The 15293-nt window shown below is 39.4% G+C and overlaps 1 protein-coding gene across 1 annotated transcript in view; it reads left to right on the top strand.

The window, feature by feature from the left end:
• The window catches only part of LOC124142341 (tetraspanin-5-like), a 37553-nt gene extending 23156 nt beyond the window's left edge, over nt 1–14397 (top strand). Inside the window, exons 5-8 of the mRNA XM_046510760.2 lie at nt 168–284; nt 1230–1280; nt 1803–1919; nt 6706–14397. Of these exons, the coding sequence (XP_046366716.1) occupies nt 168–284; nt 1230–1280; nt 1803–1919; nt 6706–6774 (354 nt within the window). The 3' untranslated portion in view covers nt 6775–14397. The remainder of the gene's footprint in view (nt 1–167; nt 285–1229; nt 1281–1802; nt 1920–6705) is intronic.
• The last annotated feature ends 896 nt before the right edge of the window (nt 14398–15293 follow it).

Here is a 15293-nt window from a genome sequence, read left to right as displayed (position 1 = left end):
AACGATCTTATCATGTAACCATGAACACAGATCTATATCTCAACTCACATTTTCATCTTGGGTTTTGGATTGAAATTTACTTAATTTGTGTTCTGGGAATAAAGAATGTCTCTTAAAAACAAAATAATATTTCCCTTACAACTAACAGTATGTGATTTGTGTTTCAGTTGTTCTGCTGTGGCGTGCACACCTTCCAGGACTGGGGCAACAACATGTACTTCAACTGTTCTTCCCCTGGTGTGGAGGCCTGCGGGGTGCCTTTCTCATGTTGTAAACCAACGGATGTATGTCACTCTCATTTTAATCACATTCAGTATTTTGTAAGACTGAAAAATTTTGATAGTTTCTTCTCTCGTGAACTGGATTTCAATGATAAGATATGATTAGTTTTTATGTTTGGGGGTATTCAGAATTGTAACCTTTGTCTGATCAGAGTGAGTGAGTAAGAATGGTTTTACGCCACTTTTAGCAATATTCCAGCAATATCATGGCGAGAGACACCAGAAATGGACTTCACACATTGTACCCAATGTGGGGGAATCCAACTCAGGTCTTCGGCGGGATGAGCGAACACATTAAGAACTAGGCTACCCCCATCGCCCCTTTGTCTCATCAGAAAATTACTATCAAAAGTAATGCAACCAGAAATGTTTTGAAAAAGAAAAATGAGGACATTTTGAATAACAAAGATTTATATGTTGTGGCCTAGATTATGAATTTGAATTCTTGGTAGTAAGGATATGAAACAGCTGACATTAAATGATTGTTTCTCTGTTTCTGTCAAAAACATACTGTGAAATTGTGATGATAAACCGTTGTCTCGGTGTAGTGGGCTAGCCTTGTGGTTAAAGTGTTCACTCATCATGCCCAAGTCATGTGTTCGATTCCCCATATTAGTAATATATGTGAAGTCCATTTCTGGTGTCCCCTGCTGTGATATTGCTGGAATATTGCTGAAAGTGGTGTAAGGTCTTACTCACTTAATCTTTGTAAGTGGACCCAATGGGTATTCCAATATTGAACAGATTCACAGTACCCCATGCTTGGAGAAAGAACTGGAAATTGGGGATCAGATGTTAGTAATGGTTGTACCGATACTAGGCTGGAGACAGCGCAGAAGACCAACTCCCAGCCTTGACACGGCTGAATGAGTAGGGGCAGTTGGGTAGCCCACATGTGATAATGTATCATGTTGTATTATTATTGATGTGCATTTCATGATTTTACAGGATATTATACAAAACAGACATTGTGGCTATGGAATGAGGTCAACATCACATGTAAGAATTACAGGTTTTATTTTGATCCATTGATTTATGTAAAGGATTCAGTATTTTTGGTCACAAGGTTGTGCTTGGTATTTAATTAACCATGGCATAGGAAGTGCTCAATAAGGTATGACAACATTGGATAATAGTTACCGATGTTTAATTAATGTTGGAAGCAGTCAGTGGCGTTTTCCCCTTGTCCTTAAATCTAGTTAAGTTTGTTTTGTTCTTTTAAGCATGTCAAAGGTACCTAAAAGATATTTCAAGAATTTATTTCCTTTGAAAATATATCAGTCACTGGTTTGAATTGATTATTGATATACTTGCTGTTGTAACAGTTGCACAGTAGTCAGGGGTAGACACCAATGGTCATATCCAACTGGTCCTCAGCTCATTTCTGACTTGGGAGAAAACAACTAGCCTGCCTAGATGTTCACTATTCTCTGACTTACAGACTAGTAATGGTGTTTATCCCTGGTAGTAAATCTTGACGCAACCATGTTCTGATTACTAACACTGGACCTGTCTGTACAGGATATTGACCGCAGCACCAAGATCTACACCACAGGGTGTCTTCCTTCAGGGGAGAAGTGGCTGGAGGCAAACCTCATCCCAGTAGCAGCAGTCGCTGTCAGCGTCGCCCTCCTTCAGGTAACGTGATGTAGATTGTCTCACAGACACACAGACATACACGCACACACAATCAAACGGTGTCAGCGTCGCCCTCCTTCAGGTAACGTGATGTAGATTGTCTCACAGACACACAGACATACACGCACACACAATCAAACGGTGTCACCGTAGCCCTCCTTCAGGTAACCCCATGTAGATTGTCTCACACACAGACACACACAATCAGTCGCTGTCAGCGTAGCCCTCCTTCAGGTAACCCCATGTAGATTGTCTCACAGACACACAGACACACACAATCAGTCGCTGTCAGCGTAGCCCTCCTTCAGGTAACCAGATGTAGATTGTCTCACACACAGACACACACAGACACACACAATCAGTAGCCGTCAGCGTAGCCCTCCTTCAGGTAACCAGATGTAGATTGTCTCACACACAGACACACACAGACACACACAATCAGTAGCTGTCAGCGTAGCCCTCCTTCAGGTAACCCCATGTAGATTGTCTCACACACAGACACACACAATCAGTCGCTGTCAGCGTAGCCCTCCTTCAGGTAACCAGATGTAGATTGTCTCACAGACACACAGACACACACAATCAGTAGCTGTCAGCGTAGCCCTCCTTCAGGTAACCCCATGTAGATTGTCTCACACACAGACACACACAATCAGTAGCTGTCAGCGTCGCCCTCCTTCAGGTAACCAGATGTAGATTGTCTCACAGACACACAGACACACACAATCAGTAGCTGTCAGCGTAGCCCTCCTTCAGGTAACCCCATGTAGATTGTCTCACACACAGACACACACAATCAGTAGCTGTCAGCGTAGCCCTCCTTCAGGTAACCCCATGTAGATTGTCTCACAGACACACAGACACACACAATCAGTCGCTGTCAGCGTAGCCCTCCTTCAGGTAACCCCATGTAGATTGTCTCACACACAGACACACACAATCAGTCGCTGTCAGCGTAGCCCTCCTTCAGGTTACCACATGTAGATTGTCTCACAGACAGACGCACACAATCAGTTGCTGTCAGCGTCGCCCTCCTTCAGGTAACCACATGTAGATTGTCTCACAGACACACACAATCAGTAAATGTCAGCGTCGCCCTCCTTCAGGTAACCACATGTAGATTGTCTCACCTGCAGACACACACAATGAGTCGCTGTCAGCGTAGCTCTCCTTCAGGTAACCAGATGTAGATTGTCTCACAGACACACACAATCAGTCACTGTCAGCGTCGCCCTCCTTCAGGTAACTCGATGTAGATTGTCTCACAGACAGACACAACAATCAGTTGCTGTCAGCGTCGCCCTCCTTCAGGTAACCACATGTAGATTGTCTCACAGACAGACACACACAATCAGTCACTGTCTGTGTAGCCTCCTTCAGGTAACCCGATGTAAATTGTCTCACAGATCGACACACGGTTGCTGTAACATAGCTCTCTTATTGGTTACCAAAGGTAGATACATAGTGTAATAGACTGATAAATGTATACAAAGATGTTAAAAAAACTTCATACTTTGTGTGGAGACAAGATATTTCAGTTTGAGAACTTGCCACAATATCATAGGCCACAGAAAACAACTGGGATCTGTTTTCAAAATAGACTAACTGAGAGATAGGAAAAGCTAGGCTGCAGGACTTCAGTTAATACACATTGATGTGCACAGTAGTGTTGTTTTTTTATTGTCTGGTGAATTGGCCATAGCATTGCAGCGTTTGGGTAATATGTTAAGAATGTGAACGTATTTACCATAATGTCAATCAGCAAATGCAAATAGCATCCAAACACATCTTGTCGAGATTGATAATAATAAACATGTCTTTGAAAGGCATTTAGAAGTGATGTACACATAAGGAAGAGAATATATGGATGTCAACTTCTGAAAGAATGGACATAGCAAGGGGCAAATTGAATAAAGCCAGCTAGGCAATTAGCCCCGACAAAGATTAAAGCAATAAGTCCCAAGCACTAGGCAGACAGGTTCCCTGGTCACGGTTCATGGCTGGCTGGTGTCTCCTGATGTCAATGGCTTCATGTAGACAGGACTTTGGTGGCTTCCCACATGATGTAATGGTTATTGTCCCCCGCCGCGCGAAAGCGCGAAGCGGGGGATATAGTATTCACGACTGTCCGTACGTCCGTCCGTACGTCCCACCTGTTTGTTGCCGCGATATCTCAAGAACTAAACACTGGATTGTCTTCATATTTGGAACTATGGTGTATATACAGACTCCGCAGACACCAGTCGGTTTTGGTGACCTTGACCCCATTTTCAAGGTCACAGCAGGCAAATCTGCTTTTGGAGTTGGAAAACGGTGTTGCCGCGATATCTCAAGAACTAATGTCTGGATTGTCTTCCTATTTGGTACTAGGGTGTATATACGGACTCCGCAGACACCAGTCGGTTTTGGTGACCTTGAGCCCATTTTCAAGGTCACAGCAGGCAAATCTGCTTTTGGAGTTTGAAAACGGTGTTGCCGCGATATCTCAAGAACTAATCGCAGGATTGTCTTCATGTTTGGAACTATGGTGTATATACAGACTTCGCAGACACCAGTCGGTTTTGGTGACCTTGACCCCATTTTCAAGGTCACAGCAGGTAAATCTGCTTTTGGAGTTGGAAAACGGTGTTGCCGCGATATCTCAAGAACTAATCGCAGGATTGTCTTCATGTTTGGAACTATGGTGTATATACAGACACCGCAGACACCAGTCGGTTTTGGTGACCTTGACCCCATTTTCAAGGTCACAGCAGGCAAATCTGCTTTTGGAGTTGGAAAACGGTGTTGCCGCGATATCTCAAGAACTAATCGCAGGATTGTCTTCATGTTTGGAACTATGGTGTATATACAGACACCGCATACACCAGTCGGTTTTGGTGACCTTGACCCCATTTTCAAGGTCACAGCAGGCAAATCTGCTTTTGGAGTTGGAAAACAGAGTTGCCGCGATATCTCAAGAACTAAACACTGGATTGTTTTCATATTTGGAACTATGGTGTATATACAGACTTCGCAGACACCAGTCGGTTTTGGTGACCTTGACCCCATTTTCAAGGTCACAGCAGGTAAATCTGCTTTTGGAGTTGGAAAACGGTGTTGCCGCGATATCTCAAGAACTAATCGCAGGATTGTCTTAATATTTGGAACTATGGTGTATATACAGACACCGCAGACACCAGTTGGTTTTGGTGACCTTGACCCTATTTTCAAGGTCACAGCAGGCAAATCTGCTTTTGGAGTTTGAAAACGGTGTTGCCGCGATATCTCAAGAACTAATCGCAGGATTGTCTTCATATTTGGTATTTTGGTGTATATACAGGCGGGGGACATTTCGTCACTTCTGTGACAAATACTTGTTCTTCTTCAGGATGTGTTCGGAAATAGCGGATTTCAGGTCGTGTTTGTTAGCAGAGGTCCGATGTTCTTTGAGTCTTGTGTTGAGCCTAGCTGGCTTCAATTTGCCCCCTTGCTATGTCCATTCTTTCACCTATCAGTGCTAATTACCCCGCCCAGTGTCCTTTACCAATTACTTAGCTAGGAGAACTAAAGTGTTGGCTTCCATTGTCTATTGCTAATCACCTATCAGCGCCAATCATCTGTTGGCCTCCTTTGTTAGCTTGTACTCTTTGTTATTTTCCACCTTTTGTTATCTTATTATCCCCCGCCACGAAGTGGAAGGGGGATATAGGAATGGGTGCCGTCAGGCCGTCCTTCCGTCCGTCCATCCTTCCATCCGTCACATTTCGTTTCCGGAGCAGATCTTGAAAACTGTACCATATTTCTTCACCAAACTTGGCACATAGATAGATCTAGTGGTGAACTGGTGCCTTTTGATAGTATGGGATTTTTAAAAAAAATTATTTTTCGAGTTTCCATGGCAATGACTTTGTTTTATACTGAAAATGGCAGTAGTCCTCGTTTCCGGAGCAGATCTTGAAAACCGTACCATATTTCTTCACCAAACTTGGCACATAGATAGATCTAGTGGTAACTGGTGCCTTTTGATAGTTTGGGATTTTTAAAAACAATAATTTTTGAGTTTTCATGGCAATGGCTTTGATTTAGACTGAAAATGGCAGTAGTCCTTTTTCACCCTATTTTGCACATAGATAGGTCTAGTGGTGAACTGGTGCCTTTGGATAGTTTGGGATTTTTTTTAAAAGTTATTTTTCGAGTTTCCATGGCAACGACTTTGATTTAGACTGAAAATGGCGGTAGTCCTCGTTTCCGGAGCAGATCTTGAAAACCGTACCATATTTCTTCACCAAACTTGGCACATAGATAGATCTAGTGGTGAACTGGTGCCTTTGGATAGTTTTGGATTTTTTTTTAAAGTTCTTTTTCGAGTTTCCATGGCAACGACTTTGATTTAGACTGAAAATGGTGGTAGTCCTCGTTTCTGGAGCAGATCTTGAAAAACGTAGTATATTTCTTTACAAAAAGGCCCAGTGAACATAGTTCACAGGAGCTAATGCATTGCACACATCCGACATGTCATATTGGCGGGGGATGTGAGTATTTCATGCTTGTTAATTTTGTTGTTCTTACCTGTACATATATATGCTCTCTGCCTCATGGTATTCATTCACCTGATGAAGGAGTAAGCATATACTCCGAAACGTTGTGTTCATCATAATAAAGAAGTTGACATCCATATATTCTCTTCCTTAATAACAAACATCATAGAATAAATGTTAAAAGGAAACAAAAGGTTAGTTTTGTGATTAAGGTACATGTTCTCGTTAATAAGGCACTCTTCATTCACTTGGTCCTTTTTCTGTTTCAGATATTTGCAATTTGTTTTGCTCAAAACTTACGCAACGACATCCAGGCCCAGAGGGCGAAATGGGGATGACATGAAGCCGGGGGACATGAACTACTACCCAGACACAGAGCTCAGAACTCACGCGATTCACGCCATCACCGTGGCAACCAAACGCTACTCGCTTAATGAGTACAGATAATTTTTCTGCAGTGCTACTGCCATAGGTTCTTCTTATCCAGGTTAGCTGTGAGAGAAGATTTGATATTTTTACATTTTAGATATTTTTAATATTTTTAATCAAATCTTAATCCGAGCATTTTTAATCATGATGCTAATTTTGTGTGTTTTGCTCTATTCTCAATCATTTAGTCATCCTCTGTTTTCTGCAGTTGGTATATTTTTTTAAGATATCAGACTAAAAAGTATTTAATATTGCATAGAGAAAATGTTTTTCTCTCAAAGAATAAGTTTTAATTTAGTAAATTTATCAATCAAAGTTTTATACATAGGATTGTTGTGTTAATAAACCAATTTTAATCATCAATTGAAACAAAGTTTTATACATAGGATTATCGTCAGCTGAGAATGTCGGCCATGTTTGGGTATCCTGTCCCCCACCCCCAACACGTTTCATCCTTCCATTGTGTACATCTGTATACATACATCTATATATACACGATATACATATTATTTTATTTATTTAGTTCAAATATGCATATGTCAGACACTTCTGTGTCTTGAGTTAAGGAAGAAAACAAAACCATTACTTGTGTCTTAGCACATATCCTGATTGTGTCTTTTTACCAAGTCATTTGGGAAAATATTTAAGTACTCATTTCTTAAGATCACCCCACATTTCTACTTGTATAAAAGAAATCATCATTGATTTATGAGTTTTGTACATTTGTGGAATGTTTGGCTAAAAAAATTCAACCATTGGTTCTCAGGAAATGAAAGCTTGATGCAGAAGAAAGACTGTTTTTTGAAGTGTGAACAAGGTATCTACCCATGCAGTTGTCACGCATTGTCAGATTAGAATGCTTTTTTACAAGAGCAATTTTACAGATGTGGATTTGCCTGGGAACCAAACCTATTTTTTCAGCCTTATTGATGGCTATGATTGAAAGCTCAAGTCACTTGTGATTTCAAGACAAAGGGATGTGATTTTTCATTGATATTACTTCATTTAAATTGTAAAAATTGTCATTACCCTGTTAGAAATATATATACATTTTGTTGGATTTATAAAAACTGTCTTTAAACATGTTGTAATTCTGTTGAATGTCATGATGAAGATATTTGGAAGCTCTTACAGTGGTGCTTTCGACAGAGCCAAGGGATGCAGTTTAATGTTTATGATTCATGATTGCTCCAGTCTGAAACCAATGACAGAGATTTATTTTCCTACTGAAATCCGTGTTCAATTGGATCAGTGTAGACCAGTACTGATGTTATATTTTAGATGATTAGTGGTCCAACAAATCATTGTTTCAACCTCATGTCTCATCACTTTATATTCTTTTATACTGATTTTGTTTTTTCATGGCTCAAATGATGCTTGCTGCTTTTTGTGGAGAAATGTCACTTCACTGTTTGCTTCGAGGGAGGAGGAATCTGCATTTTGTGTGTTCACTGTTTTGTCATTTTCTTGTTAATTTAAACAAAGTGATATACACATTACATAACCTAATGCCCAATATTTATACTCTCTGTAGTCCAAGGTAATTATTTGCTTTTTCAGTGATTTAGATATGGTTATAGTCAAGTTCAACTATTTATTCTTTCAAGTCTGAAAGCCATTTAGAAGTGATACACTTTATTATAAGGAACACAACGTTTATTCACGTATTCACGTATTCACCCGATGAAGGAGTAAGCATGTACTCCGAAATGTGTGTTCCTCATAATAAAGAAGTTGTCATCCATAAATTCTCTTCCATATTTATTCTTTGTATTGATTTTGTGTATGTTGAACATGCATCAATCTAATAGCATATCTGTGGTAACCTGATCTCTGTGCTGCGCTTTATAAATGATTTTCATATTGACTTGTCATTGACAGAAGTAGGGTTACCACAGCTAAGTGAAGGTGAAGATAAGTTAACATGTATCAGGTAAATTTCTACACAGTCTGCAGGATGTGTTTGATCGATGGCGCCTGGTTGTTTTATGATGACGTACATGTAGTTGCGTATAAGCATTCCTTACCACCCCGTTGTTGATCCATGTTGATCTCTGATATACTCCGATGTAACGTAGTCAGCTGTATAGTCATCAGTACTTTGTGATTATGTATCCAAATGTTGTTTATATTGAATATTTCCTGATAGAGATATTCTTCACCTGAACCACCTGTAATCGTAGTCCACCTGGGTTTGTTGTTCGCACATTGACCAGAGGATGATGTCATGTCCTGTCACATGGCCAACTGTCTTCAAGAGGACATGAGACAGGGGCGTAGCGTAGTGGTTTATACGTTTGCTTGTGAAGGCCTGGGTTCTATTCCCCACTTGGATACAATGTGTGAAGCTCGTTTCTGGTTCCCCTGCCATGATATTGCCTGGAACATTGCTAACAACATTCTAAAACAGTGCTCACCGACTGATACGAAATAACTTTACTCTGAAGTTGCAAGATTAGTAATGAACTCCTTATTTTGATTTCCAATCATTAATCCAATGTATGCCAATAAGATGGTAATGAGTTATGTAATATGGGTACACTTTGATATGAGTATTTAATACTTCAGGATTTACCTAAATATTGTGTACAAGGAAGACCCGTCAATGCGCTCTAGTCTCGGGAGGTTGTGACTTCAGTTGTTGGGAAAGTTTCAAAACCTCTTCGTCACTTGGTCCGAAGACTGTACCACAAACTTTCTAAACTATGTGTCAGTCCATGACAGCATCTCTGGTCTATCTTGCAAACACACACCCTGATATACAAGACTGATGTTCATATTGTTCATAAGGGAAAATATTGTACATTGTTGTCATAGAGTTACCCCCCTTTAGCACTCATGTTTTGAAAAGTAACATTGCCATAAACGATAGAAATCATCACAAATATGTCAACTTAACACAGTGATAATCTGTCATTAAATTAAGCTGTGATTATCTCATTCAATGACAACCATGTCAAGGTAGTAATGACGTTATTTAAATAGAGTTGTAGGTAAAGGGCAGTAACTCCAATCATTGTTTAATTGAAAGAAACTCTCAACTCCAACCACTTACCTCAGTACGCAGTTGTGAGCAGGCACAACCAGTCCACTTGTCAATAATGTCAGGAAAGTTCAGTGGTTGGTGATGTGTCCTGACCTTTTTAGCTGTCCTGACCCAAAGGGTATGGTTAAAGTGATGTAATGTCATGTCTGTTATCTGTCACCCCACGTCCATTTTAACCTACCCTGAAGCTTCTTATGATTAAGCTCAGGATTAGGTTCGGGCTAGAGTATGCTGTACATGAAGAAAAAATCAATGTATTATTTAGCTATTCTAATAATCATCAAACACTGAATCAAACATGTTTCTGCTTTTGATTCTCTTTTAGTCATCTTTTGGTTCAGTTACTTAGAACTTGTTCGCTGTTTTTTATAAGCCATGTATCTATGAGGAAGTGGTAAGGCTGGTCTCCAACCATGAAAGATCCAGGTGAGCTACAGTTATTTGGCTCAGTATTTTGAACTGACGATGTCGCAGTGTGGTGGAGATGGTTTATGACTACTTCAATGTCTGTGATAGGGTTCAGGAGTGGTTTCCCCTGTGTCAACACCAATTCATCCTGACATGTGTCTTAAGGGGACCTTTATATAGTGCTACATCTGTTTATTATGCAGTTATTTGTGTTACTGTTTACTAGCTTGGAATGACTCAGTGATGTATCATGATACCTGACTCAGCTGACGATGCAAGGTTGTGCTTATGGTGAAATGTAATGATAAATATTTGTGAAACAGCTAGCTAGCAACCTTTTCACACACCTTTGTATTGTCTGCATTTTTAAGATAGCTACGGGATAAATCCAAGAACAATGAAAAACGAACAATGGGAGAGATATGACAATCGGTATAAGGAAAAAAGGTACAGACGATCGACGTGAGAATATGCAGGAAAGGAAATACCAAACTTAACCCCTCTGTTAGTAAAATGGATATCTCATAAATAAATTAATGACGAGTGGAAGTTGTTTATTGTACAATAAAACACTGCAGGGAGAATAAACCATGAGGGGCGCTAGCAAAATCCATAATGAATAAAAATGGTTAGACTTTCACCCCAGTCCGCATCACTTCCAAAACTCCCCAAGTTCCTACAGACAAAGAAATAACGGTTCTCATCTTCGTTGACTTTACCATATTTGGTCTTACCAACAATCATGTGAATAAATCCATCCACAATTAGTGTACGGATGATCTAAACAATTGGTTTAAAAAAAAATATATCTAATCAAAAAATATTTATTGTGGCCTACTGTTATTCTTTCGAAATATAGACCATCTGATAACCTAAATTCTATTTTAGTTGACACACAGTTTGATGGATTATGCCATTGTTTGCAAGGTACTTGTTCAGGGTGTAGGGCTTGTAGTTTCCAGGTACAAAGCAGCTTGTGGTCAGGTATCATGATACGTCCTGTATCATTGCATAACGATTAACAATCATTGATCTATACTAGGCATGGGTAGTGGTAACAAAATCTTTCCAGCTAATTACCCTTGTATTTCTATGTTGCCCTATGACCTGATGTAGTGTAACTTACTTGTCCAGCATCCACTTAAAAGATGAGGAGTTTTTATGTGGATGAACATGTAGATCATATTTTCTTTTGTATAGAACGTGCATACAATGATTTTGAATGCTGTATTTGAACATTACCTACTGTTTATGGAAACACAAGCTGTAAGTAAGTGTCTTGTAACCTTAATCAAACATTCAGTTTCATGTCTTGTCCTCTACCTGCTCCAACCAAGACTTCACAAGAAGTGAACCACGTTTTTGACAGCTCATTACGAGGGGTGCAGTGTTCCTCATTATTATGCAAAGGCTCTTGTCATACACATAGAATGCAGTTTGCAAACATCCACTTTTTGTGGAAATCTATCATGATATTACTTAATGTTTTTAACAATTTTTGTTCTCATTTTTTTTGGTAACTGCAAACAAAAAAAGATAGAACCGAATTCAAGAGATAGAGAATTTTGTGTTTTTTTACATTTTTAAGAAAACCTATGTCCCCAGCATGACATGCTGACTGCAAGTGTCTGGTTGGACACAGCTCAAGGCATCAGATTTTAGCAAGCACTAGGATTTGATGTTTATGAAATTGCAGCCTCAGGCCAGTTGAAGCATGGAGTGACAGTGTAGAACACGGCTGTACTGGAGGAAGCGTGTGTCAACATCGTTACCACCACCACTCTTACAATAATGTCACAACTGTTTCTAAAGATATCATTGTGTTACCATGAGTTCCTACTTTCTAGTTAATGTTATGTTTGGTGACAAGCTTAGGGCACAAGAGAGACAATTGTTTACTGTTGGTTGATAGTCTATGACTTCCTGTTACTGTTGTTTAGGGCAGACTTTTGTTGCTATGGTCACAACTGATTACTGGAGTCTTGTTTGTTACAACTCAGATGAGAGAATCAAAAGTCACTGCTACATATGGCGGAATTGTAAGTTGTAGTTTTCTAGAACAACTTACGATGGTTTCAGAAGGATTTGCTCAATGAAAGCCTTGGTTTGAATGTTGGCATGTTTAACTATGTATGTACAGACCATGTGTTATGTCGTGCATGTGTCACTTGTGGGTGTACAGGACTTTACGAGCTGACTCGGCTTGCACGCCACAAAACCATAGGTTGAGGGCTGTACACGATTGTTTGGCTTGTAAAACTCCTGTCCTTCACGCTAGTGATTGTGACATATAACATTTATCATTTTGAATTCATGAGTTACAAGACTTTCTTTCGGTAAAATCTTTGTGTGTGATAATTAAATCTATCTTAGCCTCAGACTTTCGGCATGGTGACTCGAAGCACAAACAGGGTCAACTGTCACAAGCAAGGGACGTAACATTATGTCATTGGGATATCTGTACAGACCGGCCAGCCATGGTATATTGTTCTGAACAAGACGGTGACTGACCAATCAGATAGCTAGATTTTTTAAGGAGTAATGGTTGTCATTTATTTCTACATTATCCACAAAAGATACCAAGTTGTTTGTCAACTTTCTGACATTGACAAATGAAAAGGTCAGCTTATGTATTTTCCTGAAGCTATAACAGTGGCAAAATAAGTTTTCAAAGAACATTCAGTTTATGTTGATAAGGCAATGATAGATTTTTACAAAAGACAATAAGAACTGTTATCAGAGGTCAGTTTTAACCATTTGATGTACCCTATATCTTACACCAAGGTGAAATATTAGTCCCTTATTAGTCAGTGTTTAGATCCCAGAATATTGTCACTACAATTATCAGTGTGTATGATAGAAATCATATGCAGGTTATATAACCCTTTAAACTTGCATCAAATCAATTTAATTTCCTTTTTTATATATTTTACGTTCACAATACAACCCACATACAAATATCTAAAGTATTATGATGATAGAGAATGAAGTGTACATAGCTGCATGTTAATGTGTCTCGATGTTTTGTTTTCTTTCCATACAGAGCTGTGTAACCATGTGTTGTGTTGGTAGTCCTTGCATCAGGAAGGTGACACAGCCACACATGGGCAGTCGTTGCCATACAGCCACACAAGCAATGGTGACTGCAATTTGTTTGTGGATTAACATGTTTATTTACAGAAGAAACATTTTCTTAATTACACCAACTCTCTGGAACACAAAAAAAACTAAATTATTGGACACATAGGGAAATGATTTAATAAAAAAAAAAGAATGATTTCTCATGGGCTTAAGTGAAACTCAAACCACTTGGCTTCTTATGGCTTGACAAAGGTGAACAGCGCTCGTTGAGTGCAATTTGGTGCTGATATTTTGTGTTAAGGGACTGACCACTTTGGGAGCTGGGATATTATTGAACAAAATAAATATTTGCAGAAAATCTTGAATGATTGGTCGCTAAGCTTCATGCTGCTTCTATTAATTAAAGTATTCAAACTATAAATTTACTCACATATAAAATATAGTAGTATCGGTGGAATGGATTTGATATTATTATCTTTTTCTCTCAAAGAGAACAAAACGCACAATTAGTTTTAGCTTCCCAAACAGAGATATAATTTGCTTGAAAACTTGCAATATGATTTGAGGAATTGTTTGTGATGCCCTTATATTATGTTTTGAACAGTTCATCCTTTGTTTACCTGAAGCTTTAGTCCACTGATACATTGGCATGAAAGAGCTGGATTAAAACTCCAAAATATGATTCAGTGATAATAATCCTTTACCTTGCTAAGGTGTTTGAAAGGACAATCCTAGGGTCACCATTCATCCGATGATGTAGCTAGGCTACTGATGCCTGTGTCATGTATTCTGTTTTGTGCAGATGGCAGCCCAATGTAGAGTTGAATCTCTGGAGAAATAGATTCAGTTCTTTCCCAACCTGGTTTGCAATTGGTTGTTACTTGTATTTGGTTGTGTCAACTACTGCAATATTTTTTTCCACTTCAATTTATCACACATTGTTTGTTAGATGTTCATTACTAGAGAGGATCTGCTGAATAAACTTTCTTCTACATTTTCTTGCTCTTCTTCATTGATAGAAACTATATATGGAATTTTGAAAGGGTGGTGATTTTTGTGAAGATTCATACGTTCTAAATCATAACGTGGTTTGTGTGAAAATATGACATGAAGTAACATAACTTCTTATTGATGGAGGGGCGGTCGGGTAGCCTATTGGTTAAAGCGTTCGCTCGTCATGCTGAAGACCCGGGTTCGATTCCTGACATGGGTACAATGTGTGAAGCCCATTTCTGGTGTCCCCCGCCGTGATATTGCTGGAATATTGCTAAAAGCGGCGTAAAACCATACTCACTCACTCACTCACACACTCACTCACTCACTCTTATTGATGGAAGTGTGCAACAATTCCGGTGGAGGGTCCTTTAGGGCTCAAAATCCAAGACTACCCCTGATAATGATACTTGGTTTGCTGGCACCATACCCATGTTTGGATTTAGCCAAAGTTACTTTCTTCCTCCTTTAGGGTGTTCCAGTCGTCTGAGGCGCCGCAATTTGCCGTGTAGAGTTGCGTCCCTTGGGCAAACAAAGCACTTAAATTGATTGAGTATATGTCTTTCCCAACCCCATGCATGTGCTAGACCCATGAAGATCTTGGTTAGAATTGGTCTTCAGCAACCTATGCTTGCTTTAATGAGCGACTTTGCTAGTTGTAAGAGAAGACAAATGGGATCGGGTGGTCAGGCTCGCTGACTTGGTTGATGCATGTTATCGTATCCCACTTGCATAGATCGATGCTCATGTCAATCACTGGATTTTTCTGGTCCAGACTCGATTATTTACAGTCGCTGTCATATGCCTGGAATATTGCTGAGTGCGACCTTAAACAACAAACAAACAAACAAAAGCATGTGTTATTAGATTGATGTAAACTTAATAACAGACCTAATAAGA

The sequence above is a fragment of the Haliotis rufescens genome, unplaced genomic scaffold, assembly GCF_023055435.1.
Source record: "Haliotis rufescens isolate VD_foot unplaced genomic scaffold, xgHalRufe1.0.p SCAF_11, whole genome shotgun sequence".
Lineage (NCBI taxonomy): Eukaryota > Metazoa > Mollusca > Gastropoda > Lepetellida > Haliotidae > Haliotis > Haliotis rufescens.
The sequence above is the reverse complement of the archived record's forward strand: the minus strand, read 5'-3'. Positions and strand labels throughout refer to the sequence as shown.